This window comes from Epinephelus fuscoguttatus, linkage group LG19 (assembly GCF_011397635.1).
Source record: "Epinephelus fuscoguttatus linkage group LG19, E.fuscoguttatus.final_Chr_v1".
Taxonomy (NCBI): domain Eukaryota; kingdom Metazoa; phylum Chordata; class Actinopteri; order Perciformes; family Serranidae; genus Epinephelus; species Epinephelus fuscoguttatus.
The window spans coordinates 5998521-6023490 of NC_064770.1; the positions used below are offsets into that span (position 1 = coordinate 5998521).

Genomic DNA, 24970 nt, shown 5'->3' on the forward strand with positions numbered 1-24970 from the left:
TCACATTCATGCAGTTCTACATATTCATAGCAGCATCTGCCTAATAAATCCACAGTCTGCTACTGGTGGCTGTGTCACAGTGCTGTTATCACTGTTAAATTTCAACTTCTGTCAGGTATCCTCTCTAACAGCTGAGGTGTAAATCATGTTTACATCAGAGTCTCTTCACTAAGGATTACTCTTAAACGCACTTAAAATGCCACCTATAGGAAATACAAGAACTGATTCACATCCATGTGCAACATAACGTTGTCTGAAATGGACTTGAGGGGAAGATGAGGCCTGTGATGCTGACAGCTGGCACTGACCTTGTTTCACCCAAACTGCATGTGGTCAGATTAGAAAGCTGGTTGAACACTAATACACCCTGGTAATATCAGTGTTGCAATGTCAATACTACTTTTCATTTATTTAATGTATTGTCTACAAGTTTCTGAGTGGATACATTTGTCTTGTTATTTACTGGTTATGTGAATAACCTCTAATTTTTTATGGCTTGTGTGGCAGCACGTGAGTAACAGTCTCCATTGCAGTTGGACCATAGTAGAAGATGATCCACTGCTTCCTTCTAGGTCTGGGGTCTCATTTATAAACGTTGCATATGCAGAAAACAAGGTCTGAAAGAGGCGTACGCCACTTCCCACGCAAAAGTTGTGATCTATAAAAACAGATTTGACAGGAGAATGTGAGCACCTGAGGAAACTCTGACCCATGGAGACAAGGGAAATTAGCGACTTAGATAGTAAGGTGGTGAATTGAAGCCAAATCGAAAAAATCAAATGTGAAATCCGTCATTATAGCCTATGTATAATTATGGCTTTCACACACTTAATGTTGCTACATATCACACATTACTTAAAGATACACCTCATCATAAGCAGTCAATCTAGCAGTGTTTGTGAGCCATAAATTTTCCATAAATACCTTTCAGTATAAGCTTACTCAAATCTCACCTCAAATTCTGCTCATTATTTCATCAGTGTGTGACACCATCACATTCCCCCCAAAAGTGCAGAGGAGAGGGATGCAGCTGACACTCGTAGTAAGTGGTGGAGCGCACATCAAATAGCAGTAAATAATTGCAAGACAGAGCGTCAACAGATTCCAATAATATCCTCCAATACCATAAATACATATCACCAAGCATGATTTCAGTTTTCAGATAGTTGTGTATTGTTAAATCACTGCAGTGAACAAGATTGTGCGCACAGAGCGCATTGGAGACACCGCGGTGGTTGCCAATCACTTTTCCTTCACCTGTCACCTCATGAACATCTTCACCACTTGCATATATGGATTGTGTAAATTAGTCAAGCGGGGTGGCGTTTAGCAGTGAACTGTAGATTGCAACCAGCTAAAAACTTCTGCCGGCCAGAATTCCTTCAGTGTTCACTGTTCAGGAAGTTTTAATGGGGAGCCAAATTATCCACAGAGGTCTCTTCTCCAAAACAAACGGACCAGGCAATTAGAATCTCTAAAAACACTTAATAACACAGTTTCACATTACAAATCCATGTATTTCCGACACACTTTAGCATGTGGCTACGGAGGGCCAGTCCAAGACATGCTAATGGTCACCTTCTTTTCTCTGATAACAGAAGATCCAGATGTTCAGAGAAGGCAAAAAAGCCTGAATTGCCTTATCTGGAGCCAGTGTTTGGTTTGTCTGTTCTGGGCTACTGGAGAAACATGGCAGTGCAACACGGTGATCTCTATAAATTAAGTACATATAACAGCTTATTTTAGGGTAAGGAGAACACAACAATTCATATTTTCAGGTGATGATACACTAAAGAAAACATAATTGTAATATCACATTCAATTTCTGGTAATATATCCCCCTAAATCTTAAACACTAGTCCATTAATCACACCTGGCTGGAAAGTTAGCACCACCAACTTTTATCTTGTTGCGCCCAAAACACAATAACACAACTCACCTGTGTTTGAACTGCTTAGGATTCAGCAGTAGTCTAGCTTTCAAAACCATGCTAACATCACAGACCTACTACAAAATCCTGTGGCTGATCTGCTGTATTTCCCTTTGTGTACACTACAAACATACAAGAAGCAGAGAATGATTGCAGGAGTTTGCCTCACACTATGGATGGCTACTTGAAGAATTTGCAAAATTTGTGCCCAATCACCATGGGCTCATCATCTAGTTCATGAAAAACGTTCAGCTTGAAAAATGAAAGGCAATCTTTTTACTAACTACACCAGGGTTTGTTGCTGTACTTTATCATCGTACTATGTTGTATACATAGACATTTGCTTACTTTGCTTCCTCATCTCTGGCTATGAGAAGGCGCATGTGATTGGTTGCAGAGGCTGCTCTCAGGATGTCCACAGCTCTGTAAAACAAAGAATGGCACATAAATATATTTACATTATTGTAAAGGCTTCACCTCAGCCAGTGATTGTGTGATTAAAAGAATGACAAGAGCAGTAGGACTTTACTGGACTACCTTTCACTTGTGACTCCTACTAGACTGTCTCCATTCACCTCCAAGATCTGGTCCCCTGGCATCAGGTTTCCTGTCAGAGGTCAGAGAAAGGTCAGGTGACTGTAAGTCCTTTAGTACACAGTGGAGGTGTCAGCTATAAGAACCTGTAATACAATATGTAGTTCAGTATGGTGAGAAAACATTTCTATTTTTCAACAAGGGCGACGATAAACAAAGATAACAGAATGAGAGGATCCCTTATGTGGGACTTAGAGCTCCGCAACATCAGAGACAAAGGCCCAATCCCATTTCTTTATTTATTTATTTTTTACCTCTTCTTATTTTTACTTATCACAATAATGGTATTATCACATTGACATTTGCTATTTATTTGATGGAGATAGAAAAGCATGGACACTTACAATTCTTCATAACTTAAGTTTCACGCTACCAATCGATCAAATAAGTCATTAAGTAAACTAGAATTAACGCCCCATGGATGTATGCCTCTGAGCACCAGACAAGTTTCTTTTACAGTTTACATCCATGTCTGTGAAAGCACAGATACTTCACACACATTTACCCCCAGCAGCAGAAAAGATCTATACAATCAGCACAGTTTCAAGGAGGGCACCCAAGATTAGTGTCACTAATTCAGTATCTGACCAAATGTCTCCCCTTCTGTTCCTGAGATATGACAATGAGTAATGGACAGAGAAGTGTTTTATGCAGAATATTATCATCATAGTGAAGCTGACATTTGACATTTTGGATATAAAGTGTCATCACTTCATAATTATATACTATTAGACACTGGTGTGAATTATTGTCGTAATTAGCACAAGAATTAGTTATGGGCAAAAAAATGTTTTGTGAGGTCACACCGACTTTGACCTTTGACCACCAAAATCGAATTAGTTCCTCCTTGAGTTAAAGTAGATGTTTGTGCCAAATGTGTTTGATTAATTGATTTGAAATTCCTTCAAGGTGTTTGAGAGATATCGCATTTACTGGAATGCGACAGACGCAAGGTCGCACTGACCTTGACCCTTGACCTCCAAAACCTAATCAGTTCATTGTTGAGACAACATTTGTGCCAAATATGAAAAAAAAAAAAAAAAAATCCCTAAGGCGTTCTTGAGATTTTGAATTCACAAGAACGAGACGGACATATACATGTACGGACGACAGAAGGACCAACAGACAGACAACCAGGAAAAAAAAATGCCTCCAGCTTCTGCTATCACCGGAGTAGAGGCAAAAAAACAACACTGCTTCATTACCAGGTCACTAGCAGTGCTCTGTAGGCTAACATTAGCAACCTATGCTGTGACCGTGCCAATCTGCATATCATATCTAATATCAGAGTAGCAGTAACAAGTGAAGTCACTTTGCTGTCAAGTTAAATTTCAGGCATCATATGCCTTCAAAGAATAAAATATAACATGTCAAAATGTGGGACTGTCATGACGTATGAAGTCATGGTCAAAAAGATGATTCGTGAGGTCACTGTGACCTTGATCTTTGACCTTTGACCAACAAATTCTAATGAATTCATTCTTAAGTCCAAGTGGACAACTGTGCCAAATTTGAGCTATATTTGCTTTTATGCGACCATTTCAGTCTTTAATTTGGATTTTGCATTTGCCAGAAGTGATCATTACAGCCAATATGATTTTCTCAATACTTACTCAGAATAATACACATATTTTTATTCAAGTCAAGCAACCAAAAAGTAAGTAAAATTGGTTAGTACTTAATTAAAATAAGGAACTCTCTGATAAAACAAACAAACAAAAAAAAAACAATATCACAGTCTGTAATTTGTTTTGCTTTTGGTAATACACTCTCAGGCAGAGTAACAAGCATATTGTGCAGCAACAACAATTGTGTATGTATTGAGGAAGTGAATAGTAGAATAATCACAGAATGTTTCCTTTTGTCTTTTAGTTTTTGCTGTGGCAGCAAAGAAAACGTTGGTGGAACACTACAGGACCTGAATTAAAACAATGTGAGGAAACACTTAAATCAGGAAATGAACAACACCATTGTACACCAGTATAATGGCAATGAGAGGAAATAAACACCCAACTGGAGCCAAATATGTAAACGTGTACAAGCATCCCTCAAGCTTAAGGTTTGTGAGAGGAATGGCAGAGACTGCTGTTTTGTAACTGTTTTGTGAACAGGAGGGGGTTATGATTATCTTTGTGCTGACATGGCAGTAGCTGGGTAAGAGAGTATGGAGGTTATAGCTACACAGCATAAGGACTGCTGGTTATTCTTGCTGATGATGCTACTAAATACTCTTTAAGATCCACGCTCTATTACTGCACATCCACCAAATCAGACTCCACCCAAATACAGTCCACTGCTACAGTTGCCACACTGCATCTAACACCAGATGATACTTCCATTCTGAGAGTATAAAATGCAGTCATGTGATGGAATTAAGTGTGGGAATTCTTCACAATAGTACACTCAACTTTAAGATCTGCTACAAGGCTAAAACCTCAAGGGTAACATGATGTACCAAATCTTACTGTGCCACTGCCACTCCCTCAGCTCTAAGCTCCTTCCAGCATTACTCCACTGCTCGTAACTCGTTCTCTGTGATGGTGGGATGACCTCTCCTCCTCAGTCTGACTTTAAGACACCTGAAAACTCATGTCTTTAAGAAACAACATTCTACTACCTCCTGTCTCACTCCTCTACTTTTCTGACCAATAGTATCAGACTTTGGAGAAAAGGATTAAACCTCTGCGTGACCAACCTCTGTTCACTGCAGATTTACTGAAAGTAGAGTGTAGCATGGATAAGTAACTATGCGTCATCTATCTATCTATCTACCTAAAGCTCAAATAATTTAATGTGCCTTCACACATGATCCGTCTGTCCTTTTGGTAACTTCTGTTTAACTTAATGCAGTGTTAAATAAACACTAAAATTACCGCATCGTGGTTGTATGTCTCCACAAACCAGTAAGGTTGAGTTCACATCCATGTCTGTGAGAACATACATGCTTTACACGCATCTTCCTCCTGGCAGAACAGAAGATCTATACAATCAGCACAGTTTCAAGATTAGTGTCACCAATTCAGTATCTGACCAACTGTCTCCCCTTCTGTTCCTCAGTTACAACATTAAGTGATGGTAAGAAAAGTGTTTTTTGCAGAATGATGTCACCGTGAAGTTGACCTTTGACCTTTTGGATATAAAATGACATCACTTTATCGAAATATCTTTTTAGATGTTTGTGTAAAATCTTGTCACAATTAGTGTATACAATTTTGAATTATGGCCAAAAACATGTTTCATGAGGTCAAACTGATGTTGACCTTTGATCTTTGACCATCATATTCTAATCAGTTCATTCTTGAGTCCAAGTGGACATTTGTGCCAAATTTGAAGAAATTACTTTAAGATATCACATTCACAAAAATGAGACAGACGGATGGAGAGACGGAGAGACGGACGGATGGATAAACAGACTGACAACACAAAAACATAATGCCCCAGCCTTCTGCTACTACTGGTGCAATGGTATTTAAAAAAAAAACAAAACAGGTTCAAGTTGTTCTTTTTAACATATCTTACTGTAAAATATGGAGATAGATCCACAAATATAAAAAAAGGATTTGTAAACTCACAAAGATATTTTGCAAATATAAACAGATCTGCACATACACAAACAAAATCTAGAAATAAAAAAGTTATCTGTGAAGACATTAATTTAATTTACAAATAAATAAAAAGCATATGTGAATATCTTTGTAACGTTTACAACTTTCAAACAGGCTATTGTGAATCCAGTTTTTATTTGTGAGTGGAGAAGGCATTTGTGGATCTCAATTCTAGGCTAATACCATATTCCTGTGCCAGAGACAGAAAAATTACAACAGGAAACAACAACTGCAACAAAAATGGTGACAAGCACAGAGTAGATCGACTTCAGTGTGTAGGTTGTTGTACGCGGGCTTACAAAAATGTAATAACTCTTTATCACCATATGACATGACAAACATTATGCTAACTTTTTGTACGTGAGTGTTTAAAGTTTTAACTTGCAACCACCACCATAATTCTGTGTGGATACATCATTTACTAGTGATTGCTTAGTACAATAATCCCCCACTACCTAACAGAAAACAGCTAACGTGATCAGATGACGCCTGTTCAGTTCGATTATCGACCAGACAGAACACAGTGTTTCACAAAGAAAATGCTCCTCAGTGTAAGGTAGCCTTATTCAGGTTATTACCAGAATACCACCGCCTGCTGGTATGGAGATTTAGTTCTTCTCACACAGGTGCAGAATGTATGAGCTAATTGGCTGTTGATTGTAGTCTTTGCGGTGTGTTCAAGTGCAACTTTTTTGCCGAGACACAGGTGACCTTAGGCGACCAAAAGTCTTCCTTCATCATCACTCTTTCTTTGATGTTGGCTTGGTGTGTGTGGGCCTTAAATAAATGATTCAATCACTGATCTTTGTGTTGAGCTAAGGACATCATGCTACTGATCCAATATTTTTTTTCACATATGGCCTGCCTCTTAAAGGGTGAATGTACACTGCAGTCCCCAGAGTGTCCTCTCTTCAAACCAAGTTCCATGCCACAGAAAATGTTTCTGTTTTCGCTCCAGTGCTCTCCAGACAGGCTCGACACACACAAAAACAGTCTGGCATCAGATTTTATTTAGCAACACTTTATGCAAATCTGATGAACTACAACTGAACTCATTTACATCTGTAGACTTCGTTAATAAAAAAGATTAATAAAACCTTTATATTTCTGATGGTTATTTACAACAAACTTATATAATGGAACCAAGAAACATAAATGGCACCTTTGGATGATCTATGACACACTCTTTGACTGATATATGATTGTTCACTCTGAACTGACACCTTTTTAGAAAGTATATGTTCAGGTGTTAAATCTGAACTTCATTGATCCCACAGATGTAACCCATTTCGATTCCGAATCGAATACGGACACCTTGTGACACTGTGACAAGATGCCTGTGGTATTGATGCCAAAGGCACCCTTTAGTGTTTTTATGCGACAAACCAGGCTTTTAACTAACTCTGGTGTAAACCCATCCACAATAATTGACACAGTGAATAACTAACGTAGTATAAAGAGCAAGAAAGTCTGCATAAAATGGGTGGAAGGGGAGGTGTATGGGTCAAAGAAAAACAGACTTTTATCCAGGAGACCACAGTTCATGTCCATGTCATGTTCATGTGAAACCAAAAGTTGACGCTGTTTAAACGTAACGCTATGTAATTTACATACAATCATCATGCACTGACCGCAACCAAGTCATTAATTAACATTACATTATGTAACAAACATACTTTTTTTTAAAACCCAAAACGTTTTTTTTCTCAATGTAACCAAGTAGTTCAATTCTTAATTTAATTTAATTTTATATATTTTATTAGTCCCATAGGGGAAATTCAATGTTTTCTCTCCGTTGTCATATACATACAGTATACACACAGGCCCGAAATACACACGTATGCACAAACAGGACCTAGACATGCATTAAATGGATAGATGTCAGAGTGAGGGGGCTGCCTGTGAACAGGCGGCCTGAGTAGTTGGGGGGGTTTGGTGCCTTGCTCAGGGGCACCTCAGCAGTGCCCAGGAGGTGAACTGGCACCCCTCCAGCTATCAGTCCACCCTCCATATTTGGTCTGGATGGGGACTTGAGCCAGCAACCCTCCGGTTCTCAATCCAAGTCCCTGTGGACTGAGTTACTGCCTAAAACTAACCAGGGCTGTTTTACACTGTATAAATAATGGAAGTAGCTACCATAACATCATCCACTGGTTTGTGGAATGCCGTTTGAAGCCTTGAGGTCAGCATTACAGTTGTCAACAGCTTGTTTTGAAGCCAGAAGTGACCAGTGAAAGGCTGGAGCTGTAGAGGAGCTAGGGGGGATCTGTCTCATAGACTGCAGCGATGCCTCACAGATAGCCTGTCACTCAAGAAGCCCGCCCTTAAATATGCCTAACTTTAGGCCTATATAAAATGCAAATGAGTGAGTTATAAAAAAAAAAAATCACAGTTGTCATATGTGTTGAAATTAGCTATAAAGACCGAAGCCGTTTTTTGTACCAGACTGTAAATATGTTTATTTCTGCTGTAAAGTTGGCATTTTAACTTCAGGTTTGGCACGTCCGCATTGGCTTCATTTTTCAGTCTTGGTGGTTGCTGCTTGGTTTCACAACATTACCCCACATATTACATGTGTTTCATCTGTGCGTCACATAGATACACTACAGGGTACCCGGTGGGTCGCTATCAGACACCGGCAGGTGTGACAATGGGCGACTAATTTCGCAGACCGGGCGAGGGGGGGCGCAGCGCACCTGCGCTTCGCCAACTGGGTGTGGCCAGGTGGATTTTGCAAGTTTGGCACACCGTGCACCTGGCGCAGCTACTCCTCTTTCCCACCTCCATCCATCCTACCTGCGCAAGTCGGAAAGAGGGAGGAGAGAAGGCGTGGAGTGGGTTTTACACACATCACACCAATCAAATGAGCCCCTCTCCTCGCCCTTAAATGCACCGCGCCAAGGCGTAATGACAGTTTACTCAATTCACCATGGCAGAAGAGAGCAGCAGCGTCAGACGGCCAAACTTCTCTCAGGAGGAAACTGATGTTTTGGTCTGGGAGGTCCAAGCTCGCAGTGTCCGAAAATACGGAACTGCAAGCAGACCTCCACGGGCTGATGATGCAAAGGTAGCCTGGGAGGAGGTCACCACAATTGTAAATCAATGTTGCGTTTCTCTCGTGCGCGTGTGCTCTCTCTTTCTCTCTCGCAGTCTCACTCTGTTTCTTTTCTTTTGACTTTTCTAAGATGACAGATGCTGAATATATACTCCCTATCTGATGCTGTGGCTGTTTGTGGTTGGCTGAGAGGGATGTGAACTCATTAGTTTGCAGCTGTGTTAATCAAATCAGGTTGGGTTTCCATTACGCGTGCCAAACGGTGCCAATCCCTTTGATCTGACATCAGATGTGACGGGACAGTCTATATAGAGATACATTTATGTGCTGATTGCAGATAGTTGCATTGAATAGTGTTTTTTTGCGGTATTTATTGCATCGTTAATGTGCCTGATATTCTGGAAAACTGCCTGTGAGGTTTTGGTGACGTGTGAGCACGGTCCGCCCGTCAGCCAAACTTCGGCTTACATCGGCTGCGCTTCGCCTGCGCTGACAGTAGACCTGGTTTCAGCTGGCGAGCTTTTAGTGCACCTTTGGCGAAGCTTTTTGGCACGAAACTGTCACTGCCCCAAGCTGGATCTGTCGACACCTCCCCCTGCTGCGCCGCCACACCCATCTCAGCGCACCTCGGTCTGCCAAACTACCAAACTGAGCGCGCCTCAGGTTGCGCTGCTTGAAACTAGCTCTGTGCGGGGTTCGCCACCCTGTGCCACCCTGTGCCGTGCCGCGCCAGGAAACTAGAGCCCATCGTGTCAATATTTGATGACCTGGGAATGACAAAGGTTTGGACATACATATCTCTGTATCAGTATCAAGTATCTCTGGTGTAGCCAGTGACAGTAATCAACAAATGTCTATATGTGTTGTACATCTTTCAACAGAATGACTGCTATTGTGCTGGAGGGTTGAAACGCTGGCTCAAGAAAGAACTACAGGTAACTGTAGCCAGAGAAAACAGGTGTCCATCTGAACAACACCCTTTTCTGACTCTGGACCAAAACCAAAAACCAATTCTCCGCTAGTACCCCTGAAAGACAGGGACACCCCCACCCCCCCACTGAGTTACAGCACTCAAATGGTCACAGTTTAAACTTCATATGGCACCTTCTACACTCTCTGCCCTTGAGACAGAGTGTGTTTGTGTGTGTTTGTGTGTGTTCAGGGAGAAGGGGAAGAAGAGGAGAGAAAGACTGTGTCTTTTTGGTCAAGGGCAATAGACATCAGGAAACCTGCACAGGCTCCCAGTCAGTTACCCACAAAAAAAATCCATTTATGAATGACACCTTATCTGATTTGCAAATTAGCACAAGTAAATTCCTCAGTGAGTTCATTCAGGGACAGGAGACTTCAACAACATATGTAGACCCTCTGCTGGGTACTATATGGACAATCACATGGAGTGTGCAGAGGTTCTTCTTTTGTATTTACATGCAGATCAATAAACCATAATGCATAATGGTCAACTGTCACCTTGTAAATCTGGATTTTCTGGTTCCATTAAATGACAAGGAAAACAGCAAACCCAAATCCAGGCTTCAAAACCTCCCTACAAGAATGCACCTGGCTGACATCACACTATAGTCATGTTGTCAATAGTCCACAGGCTTGTCCTCAAGCTTATGCTCTACAATGCAAGTAAAAAAATTATACTTGTCAACATCCCAGAGGAGACAATATTATGTTAAGACGATGTTAAGATAACTAAAAAAAAGTGACATAGTGATCAATTGTAAAGATAGAAGACCTGATTTACCCTTGACTCAGTGAATTAGCTGAAACAGCTTTAAGTTCTCAGGATTTGAAAAGACAGTAATCTCAAATAAAGGTGGGCATCTCCATCATCAGTGGTTGTCAGTCATCCACCACTGAGCCCAATATCATGATTTTAAAGCCCCCTGAAAGCTCTTTCTGGCAGAAAGCACCTGAAGGCAAACTTCCTCCAACAGCCATCCATGCCAACGCTGGGCAGCCATTTTGTGCATAAAAAGTAACAATTCCAATGAATCTGCCAGATCATCTGTCCTCATCTCAGTCCTGACAACTGTGCTTCTATTATGCATTAAGATGACAGTTTGCAGGTCAGGTTCAGATTGGTAGAATAACGGCTATCTTTGTGTTGTTGCACCCCCCAAAAACAGTATCTTTGTCCTTCACTGTATTTCACTGCCGACGTTGTACTAAGTCAGTTTGATGGACATCATCAAACCCTATTCTCAAATGTACTGATAGTGAAGCTACTAAGGTTTAAAAAAGGTGAGAAAACTAAAATTTCCAGTGGGCACCCAAGATTAGTCACCAATTCAATATCCAACTAAATGTTTCCACTTCACTTCCTGAATCATGATGTTGAATAATGGCCAGAAACATTATGATGTCACAGTATTGATACTTGTGTGAAAATGCTGTCTTAATTAGTGTATGATTTTTTTAAATTATGGCCAAAAGATGTTTAATGAGGTCACAGTGACCTCGACCTTTCACAACAAAAATCAAATTACTTCATCTTTGTTTTTTTTTAAACTTCAGAGTGTAATAATGTTTGATTTAAACTATTCTCGAGTACACCATGCTTTATTCACCAAATGGGTTTTGACTTTAATAGGAATAGAATTGTAATGGACTACAGTGCAGTATGAAGACTAGAGTAAGATCATCAGAATCACACAGAACTACAGATGAAAGTTTGACATAAAACACAGCACCCTGAGCTAATGATCAGCAGTATCACTGCCTCTGTGTATTTTGCACTTCTGTCTTATTTTCATAATAGGTATCTTTGAATTGAAGTTATAAAACTAAGCCTGGGACATGATGACAAAAAAACATACCTAGGAGATGCAGTACTTACCATCACTTGATGCAAGGCCACCTGGTAAAATCCGTTTGACGTAGACTCCAAACTCTTCTCCAGTTAGCTCCTTCACTCCACCAATTACTTTAATTCCTGTTGGGAGGAAAAAAAAAATTTCTTTATGTTTGTCCATTTTGAGTTTTCAAAGCTCAGTCATACTGTAGATATCAATCACTGTGACTAGAGAGACTAATGATTATCTTCTGGCTTCATCGTGTTTAGGACATATTCATCAACTTACACACATTCAGAAACTGGTGGCCAGGGCTACCATACAAGGTGCCCCCTGCTACACAATTAAGCCTGCACATGCAGTTTGAGGTTTAGTACCTTGCCCAAGGATATTTCAACACGTGGATTGGAGGAGCCAGTAAATGAAACCACCAATCTTCCGATTAGTGGAGGACCCACTCTACCTCCTGAGCCACAGCCATCCAAATTTTCTCTTTTCATATTTAGAAAATTTGGATTCAAGAGTTTCAGGATTTAATTTTACAATACATTTTTCTGACTCTTGTCTACATAGCAGAAAAAATACAATGGTTAACTTAATATACAAATGCCTTTTCAAGTTTTCCTGTCTCTGACAGCATGTACTGTATCACTGTACTACCAGTACAGAGTAAAGTCCTCAGGACAAGAAAGTATACTACATCACTACATGTATATCACTATTTAAGGTTCCACAGTAAAAGGCTCCAAATGGAACAAATGCTAATTCAGTACATGAATGAATAATAATAACTTGGTACAGATGGGATTTTAAATATTGTGATCTCAGGGGAGTGGGGGTAAGGTCATTTGTCAGCAGTTGCTATTTTATCAGCATGCTGCTGACAGAAGAGTAACGGCAGGGTCATTTAAGTCAGCTTTCCAGTCATTCCTTGATTTCAAGGAGCACAAATGTTTTCATTCACTGCAGATTGAGCAAGGGCATTCTCAAGCTGTTCTCATCCACTGTTTGTATGTATAGCTATGAAAAGTAATGCACCAGAATTTGTACATTACCTCCATAACCATGAGCCAGGAATTAATGTATAACCCGTATAACAACACAGGACTTTCCTCTGGGACACAGATGTTCGTGTCCTGTTTGAAACCAAGTTGATGTTGCATTATATTAAGGTAGGTTGTTATGTTGTCATGTTACATTAATTTCGTAACATATCATTAAGTACATGACGTGATGATGCCCAACCATGCTTCTTTTCCTAAATCTAACCATTGTAACTTTACTAAACCTAGCCTACTAAAATCTGTTATGTAACTTTACATTAAGTACAAAACGTGACAATGCTCAACCATGCTTCTCTTCCTAAACCTAATCTATGTAACTGTACTTTAGTAAACCTAACCTACCAAACTTAATGTTATGTGCTTAACTTTACATTATGTACGTAGCGTGACCTTTACATTAAGTACGCAACTTTATGTCAAGTACATAACATGACAATGCCCAACCAGGCCTCTTTTTCCAGATCTTCTTCTTCTCCTTTTTCTTCTTCTAAAAAACTAACTAACCAAACTGTGCATCAAGTATGTAACATAAAGACGCCTTACCATAATTCATGATTCTAAACCTAACCTAACTGGTAGGGGCACTAATTCTTGAGGCAATAAATAGTTAGGTATCATACAAACCATTGTTTGAGCATACGTTGCCATGCTACTAACATGTTTCATCCTTGTGCTTTAAGTGACTACAAGTGACTGAAGCCTAGCTGGAAAAGTTTTCCTTATCTAACCAGGAGATCAAGGCTTCGTTGGTGCAAGGCTGCTGTTACCACAGTGAACACAATGCTAACACTAATTGGGTCTGGAGCGAAGTGGCGCATGTTAATTATTGCCTGTTGGAAGAATGGGGTTATAAAGTTCCCTGCCTCAGTCATCCCTCCCTTCTTCCTCTTCTCTGAGGAGAACACTCTCTTGTTCTTTTGTTCAGCCTCAAAGCAATCTCCTCCCCCCCTCCTATCATCAGATAAGAAAAACATCATACTAATGCATAAGCAGCTGGAGCAAATATAAAAGATATGCCTCTCTCCCTCCCGTTCAGCTTCCCATTTTGTTCCCAAATCATTATTTTTTACTGCTCAAGATGCATCAAGGGCATGTTTGCCTCCCAAGGATTAAATGTTCCAACACTTTAAGACCTTGTTAAGATCACAAATTTCAATGTGATGAAAAGGCACAGTTGCTTCTAAAAATGGTTTATAAAAACCCAAGATGACACAACATAAAAATAACATGTTTATTGAACCTCACAGTGTCACTGCTGCATTTTTCAGACTGAATATACGCTTCTTTAAAGCCCACTCTGCAGACAAAATCAGCTGTGACAGAAATGATGTTCACTATGAACACTGTGTCCCGTCCACGCACTGAGGTGGTAGAGCTTTCAGTTGCATTAACAAAGAGATTAGCATGTGCTGTCCTCAGTGTAGGACAGCAGCACTGCTTGCTTCAGTGTGCACATCAGACACCCACCTGCTGCAGAGGCTTCAGTCAGGGGGTCTTTAGGCTTCATGTATTGAACAGCGTGTACACGTACATGTGCCCAAGGTGGACGACTATAAGCTGCTTTGCTTCTCACCTGTGTGCTGCTTTAAGTACTGTGGATTCACACACACACACACACACACACACACACACACACACACACACACACACACACACACACACACACACACACACTCAGCCTTTCTTCTATCTCTCTCCTCACATGTTGGGTGCTTTCGCTGCTAACTGTAATACGCTTTATTAAATCTTAATACAGATGTAATTTCCACCTCTGGTGCAAAGGTATGTTAAAAATATAAAAACATTGTTTTTAAAGACATTTCTGGCGTGTGTTTGCTCTGTTGTGATTGTCTCAACACAGACAATTGTGATATGTCATACTGTGTGTAATTCTTGCTGACGGGTGTTATTGGTGTCTTTTACTATTCTACTACTACTATCCACAACAACTGTCATACCTAATGAGTTACTAAGTTTTAAAAACAATCTCATTGACATCCATCGCATTTATATCTCAGTTATTAGTAGTAATACAAACACCACTGATATTCTCAGTACTGCACACTGATAAATTGAACAGAGGCTCATTATGATGACATGTTTGTGAGTTATTTCAGGTTTTCTAATGCATGAAAGTGCAGCACATGGAGGCACGAGTTCCACTGTCCCAGCTCAGCATCTGTCTACAATACAACCTACATTTAAATTTGAAATTGCTTAGTATTGCAGATTACTTGCATATAAGCTCATTATGCTGCCACATATAGTATATAATTTACATAATGCATTAATGTCTATGAAGCCAATGAACTACGAATATGAACCATGAATGAGCTACGAATAATTATAAGTCTACTAGCACAATGCCTGTGTAAACATGCCTCTTAAAAACGTGCCTATTCAAACTAAACACTCAACACTACTCCTGCTTGTCTCCTGGGCAATAGACTTGTGATGACATACTTGCATCCCCTAGCAAAACTAGAGTGGACGTGTCAGTTGCTAATGTCTAGCTATATGAGACCAGGCTTTTCCAGAAACAAAAGCTCTCACTCCAAAAGTTACACCAATGATGCTAGAAATGTTTGCTAAAATGTAAGATTTATTCATCTATTCTTCAATGTACTGTAGCAAGTGACAAGGTAGACTGTATTTTGTTTTGTTTTTTTATTTATTAGTGGTTATCAAAAAACAACAACGATTAAAGTTGGCAAGAGGGCTTTTGATTTGCAACAGTAAGTGATGGCAGTAAGTTCCAGAATTTTGCTCTTATAGCCCTGGCAACTCATGTGGTCCTGCCAAAAACTTAATCTAAATGCAAGTTAAAATGAAGAACAATACACTTTTATACAGTCATGAAGGAACCTCCTAGCTGTACCCACTGATCACTTAACACAACCCTCCCCTATTTAGCACTGGTTGGTAATGTATGTCGCCACGTGGTGGAAGCTGCGCAGACATCAGCCTCTATCGACGCCAAGTTCTTTGATAACAATAGTTTGTAAAACATCCTATCAGCAACCACAATTAGCTGCTTCCAGCATCAGCTCCGAAAAATGATATGGTAAAAGAGTGTAGAATTTTTTTCACCACTTGCAATTGAGCAAGTAGTGCTGTGGAATTCTGGATCTTAATCATATCTAACAACCAAAATCTTTTCAGATGGAGGTCCCTGACGCAAAATGTTATTAAATGGGGGTCCGTGACCTAATGTGTATCTGCTTAGGGGTCTTTGACACAAAAAAGGTTGAGAACCACTGGTGTTACACTTAATAGGGTACATACCACACTAATAATAAATATGTCCAATAACTTAATCTTATGAGCTCACACTCAACACTGCACTTCCTCTGGTCCTCAGCAATACACCTGCCATGTGTGAAGTCAGTTGGTTTAATGGTTGTTGAGAACCTCAAAGCACAGACAGACAGAGGCTCCTTCTCTTTTAGTTAGATGAGTTCACACTGTATCTTCACTGTATCTTTCACACTGAAAGACAGAAACAATGTAAATAGTATTGTTAAAATCTGTTCGGTTTTTGCAATCAACAAATCCTCCAGAAAGAATATTCTCTTCTCGCTTTACATGCTGTAAAACCAACTGGTATTCAAAATCTTTTATTCCCTCTGCTAATCATCTTTTAAATTCTCTGTAATTTTTTTTTAATCTCTTTTATGATAATCTGTCCATTAACTTTTATTATTTATAGATTTCTTTATTCCACTCAACTCTTTGGCATATTTTATATTTTTGTTTTATTCTATTACTCATCTATTTATGTCTCTGCATGGTACTGTATGTTATGTTATAGTATGTGCGCAAGGCAAGCTGTTAAAACAAATTGCCCCTAGTCAGATTAACAAAGTTGTCTGAATCAGAATCTATGTACAATTCAGCACCGGTATACAGTACAAACTATCATTAATCCAAGACCCCACAGTCAGCTGAGATTGCTTTAAGTTGTTATTCAGTGTGCAGTGTACTTCTGGGGACGTTTTGGTCTCCCGCTGGAAAAACAGTGACAAGTCACTACAAAACACCAACATTTGGTACTTAAAAAGCTGCAGGGATCCCAGCGATGACTCGCTAAACAACAGCTAAAAAACAACCAGTTTTGTTGTTTGCTTCTGAACAGTAGTCTGCAGCTTGGCAGGTGTCTCACCTAGGTGACATGCCATCCACCATCTCCTACTGTAGATCTCCTGAGGACAAAGTCAGTTCTCATACTACATTATAATAGAAATGCTGATATGATACATATCAAACATGTAAATGCAACCTATTTGTGGTTTGCAGAAATGTAGAATGCCATAATTTTCTTCTAGCGACTGGCCTGGTGTAATAATACGAGTTTAATTCTGATCAGGGGCACAAAAATGTCACACTGAAATAATTCAGCTCATATACAGAACATCAGCTGTTTTAAACAACACTCTGTTAAGCCGGTTATTTTATAGTCTGACTATAATTGTATTCATGCATATAGAGTGTTTGTCCTTGCGTAGACCCAGGCTCCACCAGTGTGGTGGTGTGGAAGTGCAGTAAGGAAAAAAACAACAGCAGCTCTTTGCATTCTTAACCCAGCTGAGTTAAGTGGGTTAGGGCTTTGCCACATGACCTACTTCCCCTCCCAGGCAAACACACTGATACTTAACAGGGATATGTACTCTGTGGAGAAAATCCCTTTAAAAGTAGGCCTTCAATTATTGCAGCTATACAAAATCACACTCCATTGCCAGGAGGATGAGGCTATGTACATTATGTTGTTAGTTAAAGCTGAGCATGTGATTTGGACTTCACATGAGTGAATGTATTGTGTTGCTAATGATGACTGAATTAAAATAGTACATGTTTACCTGAGGTGTAGAGGCAATGTGACAATGTTATGTATATATATATATATATATATATATATATATACAAAATGAACTACACGTAGGTGGGCAGCAGGTGAGAACAAAAATGTCTTATTTTATTTTTCAGAACAAAAGAAATGAAAAAGATGTGCAGTATACATGTTAAATTTTGACATCTAAATCACTATTATCTCGCTTCAGTTAATTTTATTCTGAAAGTCAGTAACAAAAGTTGAACCTTTGACCCATTCGTCACCTACATGGAAGACTCCAGCCATGAAACTTTGCAGCCTGAGGATGAGGTGGCAGCCTACATCGAGTTCAAGACATCGAAGGGGATCCTTTTGAGGTTTTATTGTGATGGAAGTAGCACGCTAAAATGTTTCCTAACAGGCAGTGATTGCGCAGAATGTTTACAGTTTTTGCCTTTCTGGCATTGAACGCAGCCAGTGACAGAGACTTTTCCTCTACTGGATTTGTAATTCGAGAACAAAGAACCCAGCTTAATGTGAGTGACTATAGCCTGTGTGTTTAATCACGGGTGCGGGTCGGGTCACGAGACGTTTATGAACGGATGTGTGCAGGTGTGGCTTTGACTTAGACATAATGACAAGTAACGGGTCGGTTCTGGTACTGAACTTAACAGGTATGGACGGATGTGGGTTTTCAAAAACAGACCCATGCAGGACTGTGACACAGATAGTTAAAGCTGCACTTAATGATATTTATGCAATAACAATGGATTACATGACTGACTCATCATATGACTATAGACAATGTGTGTCACTCATACTAACGAACTCAAAGATGTTTTAGCCTCTTTCAATTCATTGTTTTGGTTTTATCATGCACAACTTTGTTTTGGTTCAGTCTTACAGCTCTCATTAACCTGCTTCACAGCAGCAGCAGACAGCTCTCTGTTTTCAGTGAAAAAACTCTAAAATCCCTACAGACAGAGCCCAGCTGGTGAAACATTGTAGCGTTTAGTAGGTAATGATACAGACATTTCTCTCTTGAGAGTTGGTAAAGAGTAAAGACGCACAGCTTAAGGAGTGTGAATATTGGACTGACATCCATGAGGCGGACACAAACACAACTTCAAATTAATGATACTGCTGCTCTGCACCTGCTGAATGTGTTTGCTAATCTTCTTGCCATAACAGCTTTGTGACAACTTGTTCTGTGTCCCCCAAGTGGACAAAAAAATTAGTTAATATTGCTGTAAAATATTCAGTCAAATCAAATAATCAATGTTTTAACAAAAAATTCCATCTCTGTTACTCTGATGGAGACATTTCAGTTTATTGAACATTGGTTGCTGCACTTTACTGAAGTGTTAAACACTAGAGTACAGGACTTCGCATATAAATGAATGTCCATTACATTCAAGCCCTTGCCAAGTAAGCTCACACAATGCAGAGTAACACTTCTGCCACCAGGGACAGCTCTCTCTAATTTTAAGTATACTGCAGTTTAAGTGTCAGGTGTTTGTGGCGATATTCGCACACAGGTGTATTGGGAGTAACCAGCCACAGCGAAAGGGTGGAGAACTCTTTTTTTTTTAAATTTCCATTAGATTTGTTTTGCTATTGTTATCTCTTTCTTGGAGATGCAGCGAGCTAGTATGGGTCGACAGTGTTTATGTAATTACTCTCACTGCCAGAAGGGGGAGACAAAAGCTTCGCTTCCCGGCTTTAACTACTCTAACCTCATCCCTCCAGACCCTGCCACAGTGTCCTGTCTTGTTTTGCAACTTTTTAAAGCAAATGATAAGACCTGTATCTGTTAGTCTTTCTATTGGACAGATATGTCTGACTAGCTCCGGTTACTATCTGAAACCACCAAAGATTATTTACGGTGTGAGGATAACATGCAAGCCAACAGGTGTATTTCGTCATATACTCTGTTCAGTTTTGGTGCCAAGGGTAGGATGTTTTAGTTATAAAAAGTATGGAGATTTGTGAATTTCCGTGGAGTTTACATGTTCTCCTCGCATTTGTGTGGGTTTCCTCAGGATGCTCCAGTTTTCTCCCACTGTCCTAAGAAATGCAGCATAGGCAACTTGGAGTAAGTTTTGTCTATGTGTGTGTTAGTTGTGTAGACTGTAAACCTGTGCAAGGTGTACCTTGTCTCTGACCCTGTGAATGCTAGTATAGGCTCTGGTCCATGACAACCATGAACTCTGGAAGCAGTTAGACCACAAGGAGTGAAGGAGACGGAGAGGAAACAGTTACGACATGTTTACTGTGACAAGTATTTCTTTCTTTCTATCCATGGCTGCTGAAGAGTCAGAATCTACTTACCCAGGCCATTCTCACAGTCTGTAAACTCCATGGAATGAACAGCTCTATCAACTCCGTATGGACCCATTAGTGTCCTGTTAAAGACAGAAGGATGAGAAGGATGGAAAAAAGGGGAAACAAGAGACAGAAGACAAGAAAAAAATAAGTATGTCAGAAACTTCAAATTGAGAGCTAAATCTACTTTGTACTTGTTTTTCCTTAACAGATTAGGCCCTTGAAAGCTACGTAGTCACACTGTGACTACTCAATAAGACGGAGTGCTTGGGAGGAATGTGACTTTGTGATGAATACAGAGTGTCTGTCTCAGAGAGTTTCTCCTACAGCCCTGCAGCAGGAGACTGGAAACACAGCTCTTAGCTCTGGAGCAGTGTGGGGGTAGGCTGTCAGTGTTTCATGTTTGAGCAACCGCCTACCCTACAGTATGCTGGAGACATGCAACAAGGGCTGTATACAAAATGCAGATTACATGCTAACTCTGACCAAGAGATACTCAAAACTGGTAGAATGCATACTTAAAACAACAAACAACAAACAAAATGCAGTGCACAAAGGAAATGGAGGAGCAGCTTACAGCTGTGAAAAATTTAAAGTGACTGTGGAGAAACAGCTCCAGGAACAACTCGAAAATGAAAAAAATAACTATTGTGCCAAGTACTGAATCACTTCCATTCAGCGTAAAACATTAAGTATGTTGAATTCTTGTATACAAACTGCAACAAGACAGGTCAAACCCTAGTATATGGCTGAACTTTGTATAGTCAAAATGGTGGCACAAATATACCCTTTTTCCATTACAACTTTTGGCTATGCCAAGTCAAACAATGTTACACCAAGATGCAGTGGATAGCGGTGATGTCTTGACAACCACAGCCAGCCATATAGTTTTGATAGCTGTTTCAAAAAGCATAATGATACTAGTCTACATGGGGAAGGCCTTGGTCTCCTTTACAGTCACATAATGTTTTGTCTGATTTATATATGGTTTTCACCAGTCCATGAAAAGTTGTATACAGCTTCATTACATTTTGATAATACATTGCGTGGTAAGCTTGATGATAGCATATAACTTAGATGTTTTATTTTAAGAACTATTACCATGTTTAAAATATGAACTTTTCCTAAAAGGGATTTAGCTTGATACCCAGATATGTCCAGACCAGATGGTTGCCGTGTAGATTGCCATCCCTGCCTAACACTAAGAGGGCAGAGTCTCTATAGGAGCACTGCTTCAAAATTCAAACAATTTATTTTGTGTCCTGATATGCCTAAAAAAATATTAATCAAGGTGATGATGTGAGGCACAGTTTTTGCAGGGATTCTGTCAGCTTTAATGCCAACTATGTTGTTATTTTGCTTTACAGCAATTGGTAATGGTTCAAGTACCAGTCCAAAGATTAGGAGAGATAAAGGGCAGCCTTGCCTTGTCCTTCTGTGAAGCGGAAAAGGAGGGGATTTCCTGCCATTTGTTGGCAAAGATGCTTTAGGATTGTGGTATAATAATATTCCCTTTTTTAATAAAAAAGGGATCAAGGCCAAAGTCTGCCAGTGTAAGGAAAAGATACATCCACTCCATCCTATCAAATGCTTTCTCTGCATCAAGTTAGAAGCTACAGTTGTGTCATCCTCATTTCCAAATGAGATGCAACAACCTGCAGAGATTATCAGATGATGTCCTATTTTTAATGAAACCCACTTGTTATAGATGAATAAGGTTCAGTCATATTTGTTCTTAAAGTGAACTAAAATAGCATGCTTTTTCTTATTGAAAATATTTATCATTTTATTTTTATATGCAACATTAACTTGCCACATTTAAAGTGGGGACACCTTCTGTTCATCCAACGTTTGGAAGGAGGGTTTTGAAATAAAACAGTCTAATCGTTTTCAACGGGGGAAAAAAGTGGGTAATGTTTAGAATAATCAAGAAAAAAATATTGAAAAGTATTAATATGTTATTGACATGAGAATATAAAATGGCAGAAACTGCTAAAGTTAAGTGTTCAAATAGTGTCGGAATAAATTGACTGAACTGTGTTGTAATAAAGTGAAGAAATTGTAAGCAATGTTGTAAGAAGTACCAGTAATACATCCTGAAAGTTTCATTCAAACCCTACCCAGCATTCAAGTTGTAAGGGTCCATGCTGTTTTTGATTTCTTTGCAGCCACTTTGCTGTCGTTTGCGTCTCTTGGTGGCCATTTTACATCTCTTTGAAGTCATTCTGCACTTGTTTCTTTGTAATTATTTTGCAGTTGTTTTGTGTCTCTTTGGAGTTACATTGTGGACGTTTCTGATTTCGTTATAGTCCTTTTGCAGCCATTTCGCAGTTGTTTTTTGTCTCTTGGTAGCCATTTTACGTCTCTTTGAAGTATTTTGTACTTGTCTCTTTGTACTAGTATTGCAGTTGTTTTGCGTCTCTTTATTGATGTTTCACTGACTTTCCAACAAGAAATATTAACTGTCACTTTAAACTAAGACTCTGGCCCAGGGGACCCTTGACCTCTTAGACCGCTGGGCTTGTTCCCAGTGGACCCATTCAGTCATTCAGCCATGATGCTACAGATCATTAGGGCATAGATGGCATCTAAACTACTAGCTCCTATATGGATAACAGACCCTCATTACAAAACCACATCAAAGTATTCAAGATGAAAAAAGAAGCAAACAAAACAACCACTATCCTCCTTTTGAGGACAAAATAATGAAGGTTGCTGTGTGTAAATGACCATCAATATGCTTAACACACAAATCACAAGATTAACCAGTGCACACTTATATCTGTTTACTAGTAAATGCTGTTAGCAACATTGTTGGTAAAATTTAGACATTATTGTGTTTATATTTTGGAAATCTGGAACAACGTCTTCTCAGCAAAGGAGTTTACACTTTCCTGTCTAGTTGTCACCCGAACAACAAAGAGGAATATCAATATTTCAGATGCAGAGGGTTCACCAGAAGCAACCTGAGACTGCTGTCAGTGAAATAAAGAGGCTAATTGAGGACACACTAAACTTCAAATGAAAACACCGTCCTTATGACTGAAAGCAGCAGCACAATGTTCTATTCATTAAGTAAGAAGACAGGAAGAAGTGTGGGGCATAAATTACACTAATGATGACTTGTAATCATGATTCTTTTGAGAGTGATCCTTAAACACTAAGCCTTGATTCATGTGCATGTGCTATTTCAACAGAATCTGTGCGTAAAGCAAGTGGCAACCTCTGAGGCTGAAAAATGAAACCAACCCTGGGAGTACCAAAAACTGCAGTTCTTTGAATGACCACTTGAAGCTGGCTTCAGAAGCCATTCGATCCCCAAAGGACCCCCCCCCCCCCCCACCCCCCCATGTTAAAATGCCCAATTTTACAGCAGAAATTAACTTTACAACCTGGTACAAAAACAGTTTTGGTCTTTATACTGTACGGAAGTTGAATTTTTATATAACTCACTCGTTGCTCACAGAGCAAACTCCATAAGACATAGCGGTAACGCATGCACAGGTGGATTTAATTGCATTAGTGATGGCTGCATTCCACTTTAGGGGGAAGGCCCTGGTGTTGTGCACTCTGGCTCACTAAAAAAGCTTACTGAGACACTTAGTGGCATCGATAGAATTACTAATCTCACCTGTGCTTTTCGACAAGTCAAAATGTCTGCTCAAGTGTCTGTTGTGACAAAGGTTTGTATGTTATGCCTAACAATAAGCCTAAAAAACATTTAAAAGGGTGAAGCTATACAGAAATTCACTCCCCATACAGTTGTCATGAACAGGGAAATTAGAGACCAAAAATGTTTTTTGTACCAGGCTGTGAACATGTTTATTTCTGCTGTGAAGTTTGGCATTTTAACATGGGGGGTCTATGGGGACTGAATGGTTTCTGGAGCCAGTCATAAGCGGTCATTCAAAGGACCGCAGTTTTTGGGACTTCCCGTATTGGCTTCAGTTTTCAGCCTCAGAGGATGGCACTTGGTCAAGTCTATAGGGATGGACCAGGCCCCAAGGAACGCTGCTCAGTCTTGAAGCAAATTTTTCCTAGTGGCCACTCGCCTGCATCCCAAAATGCTTTTCCCCATAGACAACCACTGTAAAAGAGACATCTGTAGAACTGTTTACAACTGCAAACAAGGTCCATTATGACTCATTCTAATATCAATTTTTGAGCCATGGTGGTTTTGTACTTGTAAATCTTTCCTTGAGCTGAGAAAAAAGTTTTAAAAATCTGTGATATCATCACAATATAAAGTCTATGAGCTGCACAGTCACAGTGGGCCACATATTGCAGAACTAAACCTTGAAGCTAGAAAGGGTTTTTTGGCATATGCGCCAGGCAAGCAACTCCATTGAAATGAATAGGTGCCCTCTTGGCATCCAGTATCTAGGTATTATTAAAAATCTGTGGGATTGACTCACTCTTGGATCCAGCATCAAGTGGCCATTAGTGGAACTGTAGATTTATGCACCTATACATTGGCTTTATTTTTCAGCCCTGGAGGTTGCAGCCTGAACCCCATGAATCCTTTTGGGCCTACCTCATCTTGCAGAGATCTTGTTCTCCTCTCATACTGATACATTACTTTTTTTTATGGGCCAATAATGTCACTATCAACACCACATCTACAGCAGAAATATACAGTATGGACTACCTCAATCCTGTGCTGGTGACATGGATGTGCAATTTTGTGTAGTAAAGCACACAATTTCATCCAAACACAGCTCTAAAGCTCCACATTATAGTCATGTGGTTAAATATAAAATTCATT

The 24970-nt window shown here is 39.7% G+C and overlaps 1 protein-coding gene across 2 annotated transcripts in view; it reads right to left on the reverse strand.

Moving 5' to 3' along the window:
* Positions 1 to 24970, reverse strand: part of si:dkeyp-72e1.9 (syntaxin-binding protein 4) — a 117075-nt gene that overhangs the window by 45892 nt on the left and 46213 nt on the right. For both annotated transcript variants that reach the window (XM_049560202.1, XM_049560203.1), the window contains exons 2-5: positions 20212 to 20285; positions 12033 to 12128; positions 2468 to 2537; positions 2279 to 2353 (exon numbers count right to left, since the gene is read on the reverse strand). In XM_049560202.1, the coding sequence (XP_049416159.1) occupies positions 2279 to 2353; positions 2468 to 2537; positions 12033 to 12128; positions 20212 to 20285 (315 nt within the window). The remainder of the gene's footprint in view (positions 1 to 2278; positions 2354 to 2467; positions 2538 to 12032; positions 12129 to 20211; positions 20286 to 24970) is intronic.